The sequence below is a fragment of the Solanum verrucosum genome, unplaced genomic scaffold (assembly GCF_900185275.1).
Source record: "Solanum verrucosum unplaced genomic scaffold, falcon-dt-bn FXZP01000182.1, whole genome shotgun sequence".
In the NCBI taxonomy this organism is placed as follows: Eukaryota; Viridiplantae; Streptophyta; class Magnoliopsida; order Solanales; family Solanaceae; genus Solanum; species Solanum verrucosum.
Window position 1 is genome coordinate 4,183,892 of NW_026020378.1, and position 18,899 is coordinate 4,202,790.

Genomic DNA, 18,899 nt, shown 5'->3' on the forward strand with positions numbered 1-18,899 from the left:
TTAGTGTATGATTTATATAGAATTAAACGATATTTAATTTTTTGAGTTTATCATAATATATAGTTAGTGTATAACCATGTATAAGTAAACTATACTGTATCGGTATACTTATATTGTATAGTCAATATATACTTTCTATGATTTTTGGCTATTTTTTTATATAAATAAAACATGAATATATTCGTTGTAAATCTAGAAGATGTTTGGATTGACTTAAAAGTTTGTCAAATCTACTTTTAAGTCAGTTTTTGACTTATGAAAGTATTTGACAAATATAAAAATAACTTAAATAATGACTTAAAATAACTTAGGAAGTGTTTGACAAGATAAAAAATAGCTTAAAATAAGTTTAAAATGACTTAAAATAAGTTAAAAACCAAAAGTAGGTCTTTTCTTACTTTTTATTTTTTGACTTAAAAATCATTTAAGTTTAACTATCTATTTTTGACTTAAAAGTTACTTAACAGGCTCTAATTACTTTACCATATATATTTGAAACTAACACATAAATAATTATTTCCCAAATCACATTTTCTTTTTCATAAAATTAGCCCAAAAATCGTGAGTATGTTATTAAATTCAAGTCTATTATAATTTGTATAATAATATTATATTTGATAAAAAAATTTTTTTTTGTATTTAATAGTAATATAAAGTCTTAATTATTTATGTGATGTGATTTTTCCATTTTTTTACGCAAATAATTTTTAGATTTTTCACTGTAATTTTCGGCATTGGGCCTTGAGGATTTCACTTCATTTTCCATTGTCCAAATCTCCATTTACACGAAAAATGGACTTCAAAATAAGCCCACACTAAATTACCAAACCTATCCATTGCTACTACACCCTCGCCGTTGCTCTCTCCGGCGAATACATCGCGCTCACCTCGCCGTTGATCTCTCCGGCGAAGATTTTGCCTAGTGAGTTCCTCCGTTTCTTCCCTCTTTCACTATATACCTCTCTCCATTTCCTTCTTTTTTTAACTCCTGGTTTAAAAACCCTAAACCCTTTTTACTTCTTGCCGCCATCCATCGTAGCACTAGCTGAAGGCCCTCTTACCGGAGTTCCGGGTACTGTGTTGCTGGTTCTTTCACGTTTCTGTAACTGGTACACCAGCTATTTTTTTTTCCTGTTTATCCCTTATATTTGTGTAGCACTATATTCTAAGAATTTAGGTCGGCATAGCTTTTTAATTCAAATTTCAGTTTGTCATTGTTATGCGATATGATTGATTCCAGGGTTTCTTTCAGGATTTTCTTTAAGTGGTTCTCAGTTTCTTTATGGGAAGTTCATATTAAAAATTAGAAATTTATATTGGAAATCCGTGTCTTCTCATTAATATTATCCAGAGTTATATTTTAGATTGCATTACAGTACAGTATGTGTGTTGTTGAAATGATTTTTTTGGGTGCTTTCTTAATTCTTGGAGCTCCCTCAATTAGTTATGGAATGCAAGCTCTCTTGTTAGGTATTTTGCATTTTGAGATTTGAGTCAGTTGGTGTTTGAAGAAAATCAAAGGTTATTGTGTTTGCACGTGTGCCCATGAATGTAATTATTGATTATTTTTGAAAGATTTACATGGTTGTTTTTTAGGCGGTTGTTAACTTCTTCAAATATGTATTGAATATCTATATCAGATACTTGGTCCGATTATTATTGTATATTAACTTGAGGCCATTGTCCTAGAACTCTGAATTTTGAATTCATAAGCTTGAAATCTTGGATCCGCAACTATGATGGCGAGTGGTGATCCTCATCAGCACCAGCAGCACCAGCACCAGCACCCGCCGCTGCCACAGCAACAATTCCAGCAACAACACCAGCAACAACCCCAGCAACAACACCAGCAACAACACCAGCAACAACCCCAGCAACAACACCAACAACAACACCAGCAACAGCACCAGCAACAACACCCTCCACATTTTGGAGAGTTTCCAAGGGGTCCACAACCTCTGCCAGGTCCACCTCCCATGATGCGGCAGCCATCTGCATCCTCCACTACTCTTAATGCTCAGCCACCTGGACCTCCTCCTCATCCTTCTTATGACGGTGTGTTACTTACTAATGTTTCATTTACTCTTTTACTTCTCATCATTGATTGATATGCTTTTCAGCAGAGCGTGCAGCTGGTTGTGAAAATCAAGAATCTAGTTGTTATCAAATTGTTTTATTGTAGGAAAAAATACCTAGCTACAACTTTTCTTCTTCTACTTCTTCTCTTTTATTTCTTTGATTTTAGTTATCAAACTGCTGCTGTGTAATTCATTAATCTGAAAAAAATATGGCTAGATACTGAAAGTTGGAATTGACTGTAATTTTAATGGGAAAAAGGGAGAGTGAATATTAGTAGAAACTACCGGTCTGGAGAGGTGTCATTTGAACATACTATTTAGTCGTTATTTCATGTAGTTTCTATTTAGTTGGAGAAGAAAGAAGATTTTCAACTCACAGATATTCATGTTGAACTCTTATTACCATTTATCATTTTCATTTCATTTTATAAGAGGAAGCAAGATGAAAGACAGAATGTTCTTTACCACAAAAAAAGAAGAAGATAAAAGACAGAATGTTGAAGCAAAAAGAAGGTTGATTCCTCATCACTTCTTTATTTCTTGTTATCAGATACGGCGCCGAGAATAGATTGTCTCTTACCCACAAATTGACTGATAGTGAGGCTATGACTGTCTCAGATTGTCAAATTCTCATAGAACCTACCTATTCTTGTTGCTTGGGTAGGTTTAGGTCCATAAAGTTGAAGAGAGGATGAACGTTACCCTTTTCCTTAGAGACTTCCATTTGCTTCGACGACACATAATTCACTTTACCTAATTTTTATTTTGACAAGTATTTACAGGACCTAATTACGATGTCTGCCAAAGTTTTATTCTTTTCCTTATATTTGCAGCTCATGCTGACAGTTTTGCTGCAAAGAGAATGAGAAAAATTGGCCAGAGAAGAGCAGTTGACTACACTAGTACAGTTGTAAGATATATGCAGGTAATAACTGTTGAATGTTGGCAATTACCCAGAGACCTAGTTATGCAATGTGTTGCGGTAAATGTTCTTCCATATGTTACTACTATATAGATCAGCAAGGGGCTAGAACCAGTAGCTGTTATCCTGCATCACTAAGAAAATTTACGTCAAGTGTGGGTTCGTTTTCCTCTTTTCTTTCTTTTAAGGGGGTTACAACCACAAGCTGTTGTCCCGTCACCATTAGGAAAAACTAGCAAAATTGCTTTTATTCAATATTAACCTATCCCTGCCTTGAAATGTGTGTATAGTTAGCAATCAATGTGGGAAATAAACATTAAGGAATAGTTGGTAAGTGTTTATTCATCTGCATGCCACAACATTTTCACCAACATTATGGAAATCCTTTTACAGAGTTTGGTATAATCAAAGATAAAAACCTCCTATGGATAGTTTGGATGTCATTGTTCCATTGTCCATGAACATCATTTGTTTTCTTTTTCTTTTTTGATTCTTTTTGTACGCACCAGAACATTAGTTCTTGATACCCTTTTTTCCCTACTATTGTTACACATGAGAGAAGCTTGGGTCTAGACTCTCTTAAATGATCCTCTAACACAACTCAGCCATCCATTAGAATTGACAGTTAAATTTTGGCTTCTAATCTCAAGCTCAATCCCCCTTTAATCCTATATATCAGTCAATCAACTTTATTCAATTCCAATTTAGTTATCATCTTTAAAAGAAATATCTCCTTAATTAAAAAAAGAATCCTCTATATCCATTCCTTTCTATTTGGTACATTTCATTTCGATAATAAACATTTTGTATTTTAAGGCTAGTTAGGGTTTTAAAAAAATAGAGGTTCTTTGAATCTCACACTTATCCCTGCACTCATTTGCAAGTTATTTATCAGACCAGAAAAATAGTCTATTATGTCCTTTAATGTAACTGTGAGGACATGCTGAGCTGTAATCTTGTTATTGACTGCTTTAAATCTCCCATTTATCTCTATGCTGACATACAAGTCTTTACCATATTAAAAAGACTAAATGCAAACACACATTTAATGCACGTGTAACTACTTTGACCAAGCCTTAATCTTATCTACTTGCTTGACTATTTGATCATTTGCTTTCATTGTGTTATGTTCTTAGTTAAATCCTTGTTGATTCCAAGAGATTGTGGGTTTTAGGTCTACTTCATCCTATTTTAACTCCTTCAATTATCTTAGGTGTTGCACCTTCGGGATGAGGCACTTTGAGATTTACATAGTACATGTCAAGCAATCTCATACAACTTCCCTTTATTTCATCCTATATTGCACTTTCTATTAAACAATGATCATCTTGTATGACCGCACATCTATCTTAACATCGGTATTTATGTGACACTCATTGTGGATATGTTGGGCCTTAAAGGCACAGCAGTCATCCCATATAACATTGATGGTAAAACAGTGATTATAAGGTATTAGAGTGCCTCTATGTTTAGTTCTATGGAACTCAGGCAACTGTAAAGTTTGCAGAACGATATGTAGGACTATACTTACCATACATTGCTCTTCTAATTGTTCTAGTAGAAAGACTAGTCTCCAGTCACAGTAAATATAGCCTGTACACTGGTTCATTAGTACTAGCTGTAAAGTAGCAGTAAGTATAGCTTGTATAGTGGTTAATTTGTCTAGCACTAACCATACACTCCAGGAATATTATTAGAGCTCTGATTATCTTTCCAGAAGGCGATCTTGCTCAATCCCACATATTTTTTGAAGGAGTCCAACCTCTTCCTAATTCCAGTTCCACAAGAACCAAATAAGTGCTTTTGGTTTGCAGTAGTTAGCACCCATATGAGCTGTATTGATGTTCCGGTATATGTATACATCACTACACTCTTTGGTTGCCATAACTCTAGGTAACGAGGATAGAAAAAAAAGTGAGAGCAAAAATAAAAAGAGGAATAGAAGTTCTTTAACCTTTTTTCATCTAAAAAAAAAGGGAACAAAAATGAGACCAAGAAACCAAAGTTATCTTGATTGTTTTGTCCATTAGTAACTTCAGTTTTTCTTTTTTTGGTGGGCTTGTCAACTTGGCAATGGTACTCATAATTCTTCGACTTTTAAGGTTATTTTGGTCCAAAGTTAAGAATCATCGCTTTTCTGCAGATCCGCATGTGGCAGCGCGATTCAAGGGATAGGACAGTGTTACAACCTAGCCCAGCAGCAGCAGTTGATGTCAGTTTACTCCACCTATGTATTGGTCTTTGATTCTGCAAAATTTAATTTGTTTTAATGATCATATTTTTTTAATCTTTCATTACTGGTAAGAAAGCATATCCTGGTGAGAAATGTAAAGGGAATATATATATATATATTTCCTTCAGTTCTTGGTTTGTACAAAATAGAACTTGCGAAGCTACTGTGAACCGCCATTGAAGTAGTAAGAGATAAAACATTGGCTGAAGTCCTGTAGGTTTCAAGCTTCTTATGTTGAAGCTCTTCAAACCCTTATTCTGTACTCGCTAACATAGATGTTCAAACAATAAAGTGAAGTGTACTCCTGCTTCGTGAAGGTAGGGTGGTTGTTTCCGATAGACATTCGGCAATCTTGAGGATGAGGATAGTTGACCTAAAATATCTGTAGTCCCAGAAGGTGATAATAGTTCAGTTTTACCTGCATGTAAGCAGTAAGCTAGTTATAGACTCTAAGAACATTCTAGAACCACCTAATGGACGAATTAATTATGAATTTTGTACCATAGGTTTCCCAAAAAGTACCAAACTAACGTGTTTAAAATTGAAGCCACAACTAAACATACTATTAAAATATATTGGCCTGAAGCCAGCAAACTAAATGCTAATGATTCTACATAGTGTGTGTTAGCTGGCCCAGAGTCCCAGACAATATTGTTTTAAAAGAAATGAAAAAAAGACAAGATTGTATCTTCTACTGATCTTATTCCTTTAAAGACAACATGTGATCAGGATTTTTTTGATTGTTCATGGGTGCAGATATTGCCAGCAGTTGCCTATTTGGATAATCCATCCACAAGTTTTGCTGCTAAATTTGTTCATACATCTCTAAATAAAAACCGTTGTTCAATCAATTGTCTTGCGGTGAGTTGAAGAATTCTTCTTGGTTTCTATCTTTACGTTTGTGCTTTAGTTGTGTATATCTTTGGTTTTGTGTTCATACTCAATTGAATTACTGTGTCCAGAAGCACACATGCATCTTTGTACATGTGCCCTTGAGTTTGCATCTATTTAATACTCCCCCATCCCTGTTTATGTGGCACTTTCTCCTTTTCACGATTTCCCAAAATGGTTGAGACTATTCGATTTCTATGCAACTGTCACTTCCGTGAAGAGTTCAAAGTTGTTAAAATTTTAAGTTCAAATTTCGAGGTAAATATCTCTGCCAAACTAGCTTTTCCAGACTACTGTAATATGCTGTTCCTCCATAGCTAATATAATTTATAAGTCAAATTAACTTATTAAACTAAGTGCTCCATCAAACATCATCACATAAAAAGGAAATGGAGGGATTAGTTCTTTCCACTAATCACAAAAATAAAATGGAATGGAGGATACAGCCTTAATGCTGAAGAATACAATCTTAGCAGTTCTGAAAAAAATGGAATGGGGGAAGTAATATTTAGTAGTACAATCGTCAATTATAGTATGTTCTTCGGAGCATTTAAATGCAACTCATCTGAGTGTCTAAAATATTCACACAGTTGCAAGGCCTTGGATGAATGTATGAATCTGGAACCTTGAAACATGATTTTATTTGCTATCAAACTCTCTTCGGACGTTTTTGTTTTTCTCTGATTAGTACTAGTTTTTTCTTACTAGCTATTCTTTGGAAATAAAATAATAAAAGGTGACATGGAAGGAGTCATCCTGTCAGATATTGTAGTTTAAAATCTTATACCCTCTTGGGTCTCTTTTATGTCATTGTCATTCTAATTACTGATGAAAGAAGTAAAGGGGATCCAGCTTGTGTTATGCCACAAGACATAGAGCTAAAAATTTTCTGGGTCTCTCTTTTGGTTGTGTCGGATCCTTTGTGTATCATATCTTTATATTTCTGTTCTCTTATTCAAACCTGCTCTCTTGGATTACGTGAAGTGGACTCCTAGTGGGCGGCGCCTTGTTACTGGATCTCAAAGTGGTGAATTCACACTATGGAATGGGCAATCATTTAACTTTGAAATGATACTTCAGGTATGAAACTGGGGTTGTAATTTCAGATCTTAGTATGTGACAAGCAAATTAGATGGACAATGTAATGTATTTCATGTGCAGGCTCATGATCAAGCAGTCAGGTCAATGGTATGGAGCCACAATGATAACTGGATGGTCACTGGTGATGATGGGGGGACACTAAAGTAAATAAAATTTAGGAACAATCTGCAGTTCACACTCTCATTCTCTATATTGTGTTTTTCTTTCTCTTTTGTGAATTTGCATCTATATCATGTAACAGGTATTGGCAAAACAATATGAATAATGTCAAAGCCCATAAGAATGCACATAAAGAATCAATACGAGAATTGAGGTAATTATTCTAAATGATGTGACTTGGTTTTGAGAATTATTATGTATTTCTTGGATTTTTTTATCTGTTTGGTTTTTGCTATCAGCACATTTGCATCATTAAATATATTTTTAGGGTATGCACGACCTAAATGTCAGTTGGTTCCCGTTCTCAGGAAAAAAAATGTTAGTTGGTTACTGAGTCTTATGCTTGAATTTGAACAGCTTCTGTAGTACAGATTTAAAATTCTGCTCCTGCTCTGACGACACTACCGTTAAAATATGGGACTTCGCAAGGTGCCAAGAAGAGCGCTCATTATCTGGTAATGTTCCTCAAGCTGTTTACTATAAGAAACTTGTTGATTCAAGTGAAATTAGTGATGGTTTGGCTGCATATCTGTGATCTATGTTAGGGCTATTTTGTTGTTTTTTCTAAATAATATGCAGGCTCCTATGTGTCAGTTGACACTCTGCCTTCCATTACTTCTTGCTGCTATGATAGTTGTTATGACATGTTTAGGCATGTTTCCAGCAGTGGTTTACTATGAAATGGAAAATTGGTTAAAAAATTTCATTGGCAATAGCTCTTCAATTTGCTATCAACACTTATTAATGTACTAGTTAACTTGAGCATGAGGTGACCTTAGAATAGTTTCTTATGTCACTTGAACTCAGGCAGGCCATGGTTGGGATGTGAAGAGTGTTGATTGGCACCCTACAAAGTCTCTATTAGTCTCAGGTATATGCTTTTTTCTTCTCTTCTTTTCTTAGAAATGTTTTGCTTAGTTTTTTTTTATGGTGGAAATGTTCCGGGTTTTTAGATTCACTCTTTGACACCTTGCTTTTGTCCCGCCTGCAGGTGGAAAAGATAATCTTGTTAAACTTTGGGATGCCAAGTCAGGAAAGGAGCTTTCGTCATTGTCAGTCAAAAACTGCTTTCTAATTCTGCAATGTTATTACTTCTATAAACTTAGGATTTTACCACTTAAGTTACAATTTTTTTAGCAATAACATGGATGCTGTTTGCGGTTTGCAGTCACGGACATAAGAATACCGTTCTCTGTGTAAAGTGGAATCAAAATGGTAACTGGGTCCTTACTGCTTCCAAGGATCAAATTATCAAGGTAGGCTGTTCCATGTCATACTTCTCCTAAAACCCACAAATCCTTTTTCCGATTTTGCTTGTAATGATCGTGTGGTGTAAATTTGTTGTTAATGACCAAATGATCTGATGTTTGTTTCACAAATTCATTAATTTGAAATTGCATGGCAATTGACAAAAGTGTACAACTACTTGTTCTGTCCTGTTGCTGTTTGTATGACATGGTTGGAGGTGGAACATGTCCATCAAGTTTAAAATACAATAAAATAATAATGATACTAATATTATAACTATTTGTTAATTTGACTATATGATATGTGATTGTTGTTATCTGAGGAAAGATGTCATTTTTTAATAGAATTGGCAAAAACTAGATTTATGCTATCTTTTTTTACCCTTGACAAATGAAAAGCTTTCATTAATGATGCACAAAGATGATGTCAATAAGTATTTAGAATATGGGTGAATAGAAAAACAGAGAAGGATAAACTTGAAGTTGCTTAGTTCAGTTGAAATGTGTATTTTCGTTTCTGTTGAGTTGTACTTTTGAGCTTTATGAAGCTTTAGGGGAACATGTTCTAGTTTTGTTAGGGGTTCAGTCAGGTTCGTTAAACTTGTAGCTGTGGGGTTTGAGATGCCTCGCTAAATTTCTTATTAGGGGGTTGGTAGCAACAAGATTGCAATTTTAGCTCGGTTTTAAGTTGCAACTGCTTCTTTACTGCAAGTGCATTTCTTCTTACCACTTCTCTGTTTCTGGTTGCAGTATTCATTTTTTTATCTAGTTAGAAATGAAGAACAAAGCCTATATACATATGAATTTTAATTAGCATACTAATGAAGGAATGCCTGCAAATAGTTTTGATGATTATTGTGTCAAGTAAAACATTTGTGTTCAATTGCTTGTCTTCTGTCCTCTTAACGTGCTGTTTCATTTCAGCTTTATGACATACGTGCTATGAAGGAGGTTGAGTCATTCCGAGGGCATCAGAAGGATGTGACATGTAATAATTACCTTCTTCTGTATGTGTGTATATATATCTTATGCAATGCACACAACACTAGCATGTCGTGTAATAGCCAGGTAATGGGTTTGGATGACTTGATAAAGAAAAATGAGCTTGGATGAAAATTTGCATTTCGTATGCTAGTATTATTCAGCAAATTTCTCCAAGGTACTATAAGAAAAAGAAATTTCAGACATGTTGATGAAAAAGTGGATAATACAAATGGAGGTAGTGGCTGAATTGTTAATAATAATGAAATTCAAAGTTAATCACTTTTAGCCTTTTCTACTATCTGTGTTGCAACAATAATTTTAATGCTTCTTTATTTTGTTTATTCAGATAATAAACACCCTTTTTTTCCACTTATTGTCTTGTTCCTCCACCATGCTTCCATGGTTAACTTTCATTTGTCTGTGATACTGGCTAATTAACTGTTTATATTCATGTAACTGTGACAGCACTGGCCTGGCATCCATTTCATGAAGAATATTTCGTCAGTGGAAGCTTTGATGGTTCAATATTTCATTGGCTTGTGGGGTAAGTTCCTTGAAACTTCTTTCACTATCAACTATAAATCATTGGTGCTACTTTCATCTCCTGCGCTTTCAAAATACCATTATATGACCTTGTTTAGGACATTAATCTTGACATTTCTTATTTTTTTAAACTGTTCGCCATAGGAATAACAAGTCTTATCTGATGAAATAGACAGGATACCTAGCTATCGATTGAGGAAGTGTTGCTAATTGTTCTGTCATAACATTACCCTTTTATTTATATTCTTTTGCCACCATTTAATAAAATTGAAGTGTGGTACTCCTGCCACTTCTTTGGCTGGATTCAAGTTGGGGTGATTGGCAAAGGACAATTCAGGATGAATGTCGTAGCTAGTAGCTTAGACTTATCAAGAAACTTATGGGATAAAAAGTCTAGGTTAAGAGTGAGTAAAAGTTAAAAATATGTACTTGCCCGTTTCTAAAAAAGAGAAAAATGTACTTAAACTAACTTGAATCAATTTTATGATCTTACTTATTTCGAATCTTTGTGAAATATTTCAACTGTTCTTGGCAACCAGAAGTTGGAGATAAGAGAGGGAACTTTGTTTCCACTTCTAATGCTCCTCTTAGCATGTATCTTTACTTCATCAAGCATTCTCAACTTAATAAAACCAAAACAGTGGGGATACATGGTTGTTGTATGTGAATCTGGTACTATGGTTATTGAGCAATTATCCTTTTCTCCTAGGAAGGTGTCAATTCAATGCGATGAGTTCAGGATAGTTCTGGGAAAAATCATCTCCTTCCACTCAAATTCCTTTTTTATTTGCTTTTCCTGTAAGAGGGAGACTTGATTTTTTTTTTATTGAATAAAAACATTTTTTTTCCTTTCGCTTCAAATAAAAAATTTCTTTCTACCCAGTATTGACTAGTGCAGTATCATCCTACAGTTTCTGTGATTGTGGGGAGTAAAAGAGCCCTCTGGACTACTTGGTCTATCATCCAAACATGTGATGAGATAGTCCAGAATATGATTTCACTTACAAAATGAACCCAAAAATGAAACTTTTAATCAAATCAAATCCCCCTATCATCAGTGAATTGGGTAAGTTCTAATATTTTTTTCTCTCGTCTTTTTGATGCTCTACTCACAGGCATGAAGCACCTCAAGTAGAAATTACAAATGCACATGAAACTGGTGTTTGGGATCTTGCGTGGCACCCCATTGGCTATCTCCTTTGCAGGTTATACTGCATTTTCTTGAACTGCAGCTCTGTAGTTATGTGCCATTTATTACACTAGTACTGGTTTCCAGTTGCAGAAAACAATTTTCTAAAGTTGCAATTGTTAGAATTTTTCTCATAACTGGTGTGCTTTTCTTCTGTGCCTTATCCCGTATTTGAATAATCTGGTCGATTCATCTTGGTTGTTGCTGGATATTCTTTTGAGGTTCATTTTTTTGTTGCTTGGATCTATATGGTGCTGAATTTGCTGCTTTACCATGACAATATAAGCTGAAGCTGATTTCAAAAGCATGTTTAGTATTCATCCTGCAATTCTATGCCCCAGTAAGAACACAAAGCATTCCCGAAGTACTCCTTTTCCAATTTTCTTATAGAATAAGTTCTTCAAATTCTGTTTGATTTTGCTCTTTTTCATTTTATTTTTTTTGAAACTGGCAACTCTGTGTGTGTGTATATTATATATCAAAACAGTACTTAGGTAGTACTGAAACCATATTTACATTAGAGCTCTCAAATTTTTCTGTCCTCTATCTATAATGAATCTAAAACATCAATGATAGAAACAATTATTATTTTAGTAAATCTGATTAAACCAAAAACACAAAAGTAAGATGGGGTTCAACTTGATTTTTTGCACACCATTCTATATATTCTCAAAGCATCTGGAATTTCTCTCCTTCCAAATAGTCCACCAAATGCAGGCACGGACAATTCTCCATCTACTCGCATCCTTTGCCTGTAAGCCTGTTTCCTCCCAACTTTTTAGAGCTTCTGTAACCTTTTCAGGAATAATTCAGGATATGCCTTTGAAGTTTAAGATAATTCTCCATTATTGTGCTGTGAACTTACAATGTAGGAAGAAATGGTTAACTGTCTGCTGTTTCTTTACACAAAAAACATCTTGAACACAATGGAATCCCTCTTCTCAACAGATTATCCAGTGTAAGGGCTGCTTCTTTAACTAGTCGCCTCACAAAACAGACTACTTTGTGATGGACTTTAGTCTTCCAGGATTTCCATGTCCAATTGGTTATCTGTTGGTTCGAGTGAGTCATCATTTTGTAAGATGCATTTGCCTAGAATAGTTTCCTTTCTACCATAGTACATCTCCACCTGTCTGTTGCCCAAACTGCTCAATTGTACTAAAGAAATCAGCCACTCTTTGCAATTCCCAATCATTGATTTGTCTCCTGAAAATGATGCTCCATCCTTGAAGTGTCCTCATTTCTGCTATAGACCTTTGCTGATGAAGAACTAGTTGAAGATATCTGGAAAGGCCATTTCCTGATTGCTTACCACATGTCAATTGTCCTTCCAAAAGTTAATTGTAATCTTATAAGTTTATTCTTTCCACACGATGGCTATGGATTTAGATTGTCCTTCTCGGTTTGCCTTTTATCCACTCTAAGAAGTCTATCAGTCGATGGTCGTGGGGATTACAGCTTCTGCTGTACTAATTCTTTCTTGAATGTGAAGGTTTCTTTTGTGTGGGCTCTCAACTTTTCTTTATCCAGTAAATTCATGTTTCCATAAGAAGTCCGTTGCAGATTTAAATCTTAGGGTAGATGGTTGTGTCTATAGCTTTGTTGTGTGCTCAACTATGGCCCTCACTTAGTAGCTTCTTTTTTCATGTATGTTGGCTCTAACTCCCTTGTACAGAACTTATCAAGCATATATACAAATACAATTAGCGATAGCTTTATTATGTTGTGAAACATTTGAGGTACTTAATACTTATGCTGAAAGTAGTTGTCGGTAGATGTTAAAAAAGGTAGTAAGATATGTATAGTGGCTCATCAAAAGTAGTCAACCTTTTTGGATAAAGTATTTCATATGATAAAGGGTCATTCAACCCAAAGGAATCATTGCGCTGCCACCCCCCTCCACGTGACCCTGCCTCTGCCCTGGTCCCAGAGAACAATAAAAATTTACCTCTTTTTTTTTGGTGCGACTGTTTTCTATCAATTCCCTTGATATTGTCACCTACAGTTTTTCTATCAATAGCCGATGATCAGGAAGATAATGCTGTAATGAAATGGGCGAGGCCATTTGCCATTAGAGAATGGAATTATTGTCTTGTGCATCACGAATTATGAATAAATGAACATTATCTATTTCCTTGTAAAAGGTGAAATTATGGTTTGTGTTGGACACCATTTTTCTAGTATGGAATTGATGTTGAACTCCGATATGAAAGTGCATCACGAACTATTCATATAGCATCTGTTGCTGATATACTTCATTATTAAAGGAATTCTCCTACATGAGTTCCTCCATTTTATTTTACATTGGTTGTACTGAAACCATATTTACAAAGGAAGAATACTGTCAGCTGTCCTTGCAAAATTCAAGGATTTCTATGATTGAAACAATATCTTCTATGTAAATCTGTTTACATTAAAAACAAAAAAAGTCTAATGCAATTACTTTTGATCTTCTGTATTGAATGGCTACTGTCCTCAAAACATTTTGAGTTCCTCTCTTTCCAGATTGTCCACCAGATGCAACTTGTGAGCTGGGACAATCCTCCATCTATCTATGTATAGATTTCGTCATTTCATTTGAACTTTTCTTGGGCAGGTGACTTTATGGGTGCTTACTTGCATTTTAGGCCTTGTTGTGTTTATGTTGATTCAAATCCTGCACAGCCTCCACAGGCTGGATTAAAAAAATTTCCCTCCCTCTCTATCTTCGTGTGTGTGTGTGTGCGAGGAATTGTGTGTTTTGTACTGTAAATTGTATGTCATTGCCTTCCAGTGGCTGGTTCTAGCTTTTCTTGCTTGTTATTTCGTTTCTTATCCTCTCTAGTACTGTGGATATCCTTAAACCTTCTCCACTAGGTACTATTCTGCCAACAGGAATAAAATTTCCATCAACATAAAGCGTATAACTGGAGTAACCTAAGCAGGTATAACTAATCAGTCATTTTGCTGGTGCAGTGGCAGCAATGATCAGACAACAAAGTTCTGGTGCAGAAATAGGCCTGGGGACTCCGCTCGTGATAAATTCAATTTAGGACAGCAAGGTGTTTACTAATTCCTGTCCATGCAGTTGTTATTTTTATATTTTTTTGCTATTGTTTTAGTGTACTTCAGATTGTATACAAGTTTATTGTACATATATTTAGATAAGGGCCGTGGGCTTTGTAGACCAGGGCAAAAATCAGCTTGGTTTTAAAGAAATTTCTTGAAAGATTATCGTTTTTCTTTTCCATTGGCACCTAATAGTCTTAGTTAGACTATCACATTGAACTACCAAACTATAGTGCTTAAATTGCCTCAGCACAGGTATTTGGTTGATTTCAGGTTTGGGTGATCAACACAATGTTCTTGGTCGCATGCCTGGTAATTTTCCAGGTCCTGAGCCCCCATCAACTCCTGGAGCATTTGCCTCTGGTATGTTACGAACTGAGGGTACAATACCTGGAGTTGGAGCTGCAATGCCACTGTCTATCCCATCACTTGATTCATCTTCTCAAGGAGAACAGAAGACTTCAATTCCTTTAGGAGCTCCTCCTCTTCCTCCTGGTCCACATCCATCGCTTCTTGGAAGTAATCAGCAGCAAGCATATCAACAGAACATGCAGCAAGCTCAGCAGCAGCAGTCACTACCTCAACAAATGACTTCTCTTCCTTTGCAACCACCGAATTTACCACAGCTACAGCCTCCACATATGCCTCTAATGCCACATCCTCATCTACCTCGGCCACCACATCAACTACAACCAGTAAACATGCCTGGCCTTCAATCTTCAATGCCAGGATCTGGACCCATCCAAGGAATGCCTCCGATGGTAAGTATCATATTTCTGCAGCTGTCTCTGTCTATTGCGCGTATCTTTCTTTTCTTCCTCTAGATGTGTCGTGACTTATCTTGATTGTCACCTTCTTGGTGCATCTCTAAGTATAATTCTCTTGCTAAACAAATGGAAATAAATTAGTGGTGTAAATTCATTTTTTGTTAAACGTATCATACTGATGTGTATCTCTGTGTTTATGCTTGCTTATGCTGAATTCTGATTCTTCATTTGAACTCCCCCCTTGAGTGCAAGAACTTCATATTTTCTGTAGTTGTTCCAGATTCAATTTGTGCAGTATTTATAAAACTTTGATTTTATGAAATTTTTACTGTTATAAAACAGAGATGACCTTTTTGAAAGATTCTTGCTTTTAAGTAACTGATATTCTAGGTTAAGGCCATAAAATAATTTGAGTTAGCCATGCATTTGTATCAAGATGAGATTTGTAGCCAAATGGTATTCGAGAATGCAGAGGATCCTCAGTTCAAGTCTTGTTGCCGTCCACCAACAAAATATGTTCATGTGCTTGGCTCAAGGGGAAAAAACAGGTTTGCACGTGAGAGGGAAATGTTGGCATAAAACACATTTAGGATGTGTCATGTCTCTAACAACTTAAGATTTTATACGAGACAGCTCACATTGTTCCACAGTATGCAAGTGATGCAGCATGCATGGATCTAATTTCACTTGGGTCTTCGCCTCTTCTTGAATAGAGCGGAGTTGGTAGCAGCAACAACTACTTTTGCATTGTGGCATAGTTGGTTGATTGATACAAAGTGCATTTGCTTTGAAGGAAATATATTGAGAGGATCAAGAGGTTATTTCAGCATGACCGATTGACTGTCTTCTTCTTTTCAGGGGATACAAGGTAACATGAATCAGATGGGCCCTCCAATGCCTCAAGGTCATTTTGTTGGCATGCCTCCTGGATCTGGACCGCAGGGCAATGTTCCCCCTGGTGGAATGCCAAATGGATTGCCAAACATGCAAGGCCCTCAAAATTCAGGAGGCAATCAGATGTTTCCACCAGTACGAGGCTTCAACAGGCCACAAGCTGGACAGATGCCGCTCATGCCTGGACTTAATCCTTATCAGGTGAATAACATGTAAATACTTTAAGAGACCTGAGAGTGCATGGGTGATAATCTTTTGGCAGCTTATTCATTCTGTTAGGGATCCCCTTTTTATTTGGATTCTTATTTTCAGTTACATGTATCTAACCTGTCAGTTAATAATTAGCTATTATTTGTTACATAGGTTTCCTATTTATTGTTGCATTAAGTTGGGGTAGTTTTAGCTGGATTGAAAAGAGAAAGTTACAGTCTAAAACATATTGTTCTGAGCAACTTATCCAAAAATAAATTACTGTCCAATTGTTGTCAGTATTTTCTTAAGCTATTCTTGGAACAAGAATTCTACACTGCAACTTCAACTTATGCCAGAGAACTGCAGAATGTGTGAAAATGTGTTGAATCCAGTTCTACAAAAGGATTAAATGTGGTCAAAGAGTGTGAAGACAGGAAACTCTAGTGAGAGTAAGTCAACAATTTTCGGTCCAGTATATCAAAAGTGGTAGGATCTGCATGGGTGATACTAAATGTTCTTTGCCGAAAGGAGAAGTTAGGTATCTATACATGTGAGCTTATGTTAGGGGCAAAATAAGAATTGGGGTCTGATTGAATTTGGGGAAGATGGCATTGTCTTCATAATTATTTTGCTCTTCTAGTAGTTTTTACTGATTGCTGGAAAAGTTAAATGTATTTTCTTTAGAAGGTGCTAGGAGTTATTCAAATTTTGGCCATCACTGGGCTAGTCATGCATGAGGGTAAAGCGTGGGAGTTTATATGCACATATTTAAGTGATTAACTGAATATTCTTTTCAAGGTCATTCTTATACTTGTGTGAGAATAGTTGGATAGATGAATTAGCTCTATCTTTTTGACTTTTTGGATAGTATGAGGCTATGAACTACTGATTTAATTGTGCTTCCAGCATTTTTGTATATTTTCAGTACCTCCTTGGTACTATTCATAATATTACCTTATCAAAAGAAGTTTTCTTTGAGGTCATTTTGTGTGCAGGAATGCCGAATGTCCCTACTTTTCTGCAACATTTTCTCAATTAAATTTATATGGTAGATGTTTTGATTTGTTTCTTCTTTCTCCAGGGGGTGGCCTTGGCTGTTGGGAGGTATTGGGGGGTAGGCAGTGTGTTATTTTCTTAGGTGGAGGGGGAGAGGTTATTTTAGTGAGTAAAATGTCTTCGAACTCTGCGCAGTGCTTTGGTCTAGTGGTAAGAGTGAAATATGTGACAGGTAGGGGGTTGGATGTATGCGTTGAAACCTTCCCGCAGAAGCCTGATATTTAAGTGGAGAAGGGTAGAAGGATGGGTCCATTATCCTTCTATTTACAAATCGTGTGCCTACTGGCCCTCGGAGATTTTTCGATTATTAGAATAAAAATAATTTGCCTTCTCAAATTACCCTGTAAGGTGGAAAGGCTTCTAACCCATATATTGTATTTACATGGGAGACAGGCAGTTAATGAGCACTTCTCTACAAGCTTTTTCTCTTCCTGCCAAAACTCAATTCATGAGATTGCCCATACTGAACCTGATCTGCCCATATTGTTCTTCAAACCAGCTGTTTTTTTTATTAGTTTGTGTCTTTCCTGTTCTCTGATTTTGTTAAGAGATATTTTTGTGAAGGAATTTTACCTACTGTGCATGTGAAATATTGGACCCAATGGAAGTGTACCTTTACAAGTTCCCAGCCTGGATAAATTATCTCTTCTTTTTTTCTTTTTTAAAAAATGTTTTTAGATCTTCTTAGTAATAGATCAGTGAGGTAATTTACTTTCTCGTCCTCGTATGTTTAACTGACTAATGAAATATGAAATACCCTTGTTCTGATTTCTTGAACTTGAAAAATTTGCTGTTTTGGGCTGTTGAGTTAATTTCTTCAGTTCAATGACCCTTGTTTTTCTTTTTGTTTTTGCCTTAACAGCAATCTGGAAATCCAAACACACCACCTGGAATGCACATGCAGTCAAACTTTGGTCATCAATCTGGAATGCCTCCGCCACTGCCGCCAGGGCCTCCACCACATAATCAAGGACATCAATAGGCCATTGTTTATAGTTTCAAGCTTTGTTCAAATTCTATTCTCTGCACCAGTTTAATTGGCTAATTGATTTCTTTTGACAGACAGTCGGATACCATCTCTGTATTTTCTTCAATGTATGTTTAGAGAAAAGTTATTGCACATCTAGGCATTCGGAATTAATATTTCAACAGCACTTTTATTTCTAAAGAATTCATAATGATTCTTGGTTTGTCATTTTCACACTTATTTTAGCAACGGGAATCCCTGTCAGGTACAAACGGAGTAATTTTCTTACTCTGAAAATATATTCATAGTTAATTCATCCGCCCATTGAGGAGACGTAAAACTTGCCTCCAAAATACAAGGGAATAGAGAGGGGAAGGAAGAAGATCATAATGTTCCTCTTGACATTAGTTAGTAGAATTTGACATGAAACCACCAAATACAGTTACAGTTGTTGGCCTAGGCCTAAGTATTCAGTTGCACCAGGGTATATGGAAAATCCACCCCTATTAATTCAGGCTCTTTTTATCTTTCATAGAGGGTCAAAGTTCCAACTGAAGTGGAATTTGGGGAACTGTAGTTTATTCATACTTGGATTGCCATTGCTTCACTAGAATGTCACATTCTTGGG

The 18,899-nt window shown here is 35.8% G+C and overlaps 1 protein-coding gene across 1 annotated transcript; it reads left to right on the forward strand.

The window, feature by feature from the left end:
• Window positions 1-800: 800 nt before the first annotated feature.
• LOC125838671 (flowering time control protein FY) lies at window positions 801-18,505 on the forward strand. Its single transcript, XM_049517709.1, has 19 exons — window positions 801-1,109; window positions 1,690-2,055; window positions 2,912-3,003; window positions 5,144-5,212; window positions 5,990-6,094; window positions 7,109-7,204; window positions 7,286-7,368; window positions 7,467-7,538; window positions 7,742-7,839; window positions 8,196-8,255; window positions 8,376-8,436; window positions 8,553-8,640; window positions 9,556-9,619; window positions 10,081-10,159; window positions 11,274-11,363; window positions 14,303-14,388; window positions 14,669-15,156; window positions 16,021-16,257; window positions 18,167-18,505. The coding sequence occupies exons 2-19, from the start codon at window positions 1,737-1,739 to the stop codon at window positions 18,284-18,286; spliced, it is 2,307 nt and encodes a 768-aa protein (XP_049373666.1). The 5' UTR covers window positions 801-1,109; window positions 1,690-1,736; the 3' UTR covers window positions 18,287-18,505.
• Window positions 18,506-18,899: the final 394 nt, after the last annotated feature.

Coding starts and splice junctions, on each gene's coding strand:
- LOC125838671 (XM_049517709.1), top strand. CDS start 1,737: ATGATGGCGAGTGGTGATCCTCATCAGCACCAGCAGCACCAGCACCAG. Junction 8,437..8,552: donor GGAAAGGAGCTTTCGTCATT/GTCAGTCAAAAA, acceptor TGCGGTTTGCAG/TCACGGACATAAGAATACCG. Junction 11,364..14,302: donor ATTGGCTATCTCCTTTGCAG/GTTATACTGCAT, acceptor TTGCTGGTGCAG/TGGCAGCAATGATCAGACAA.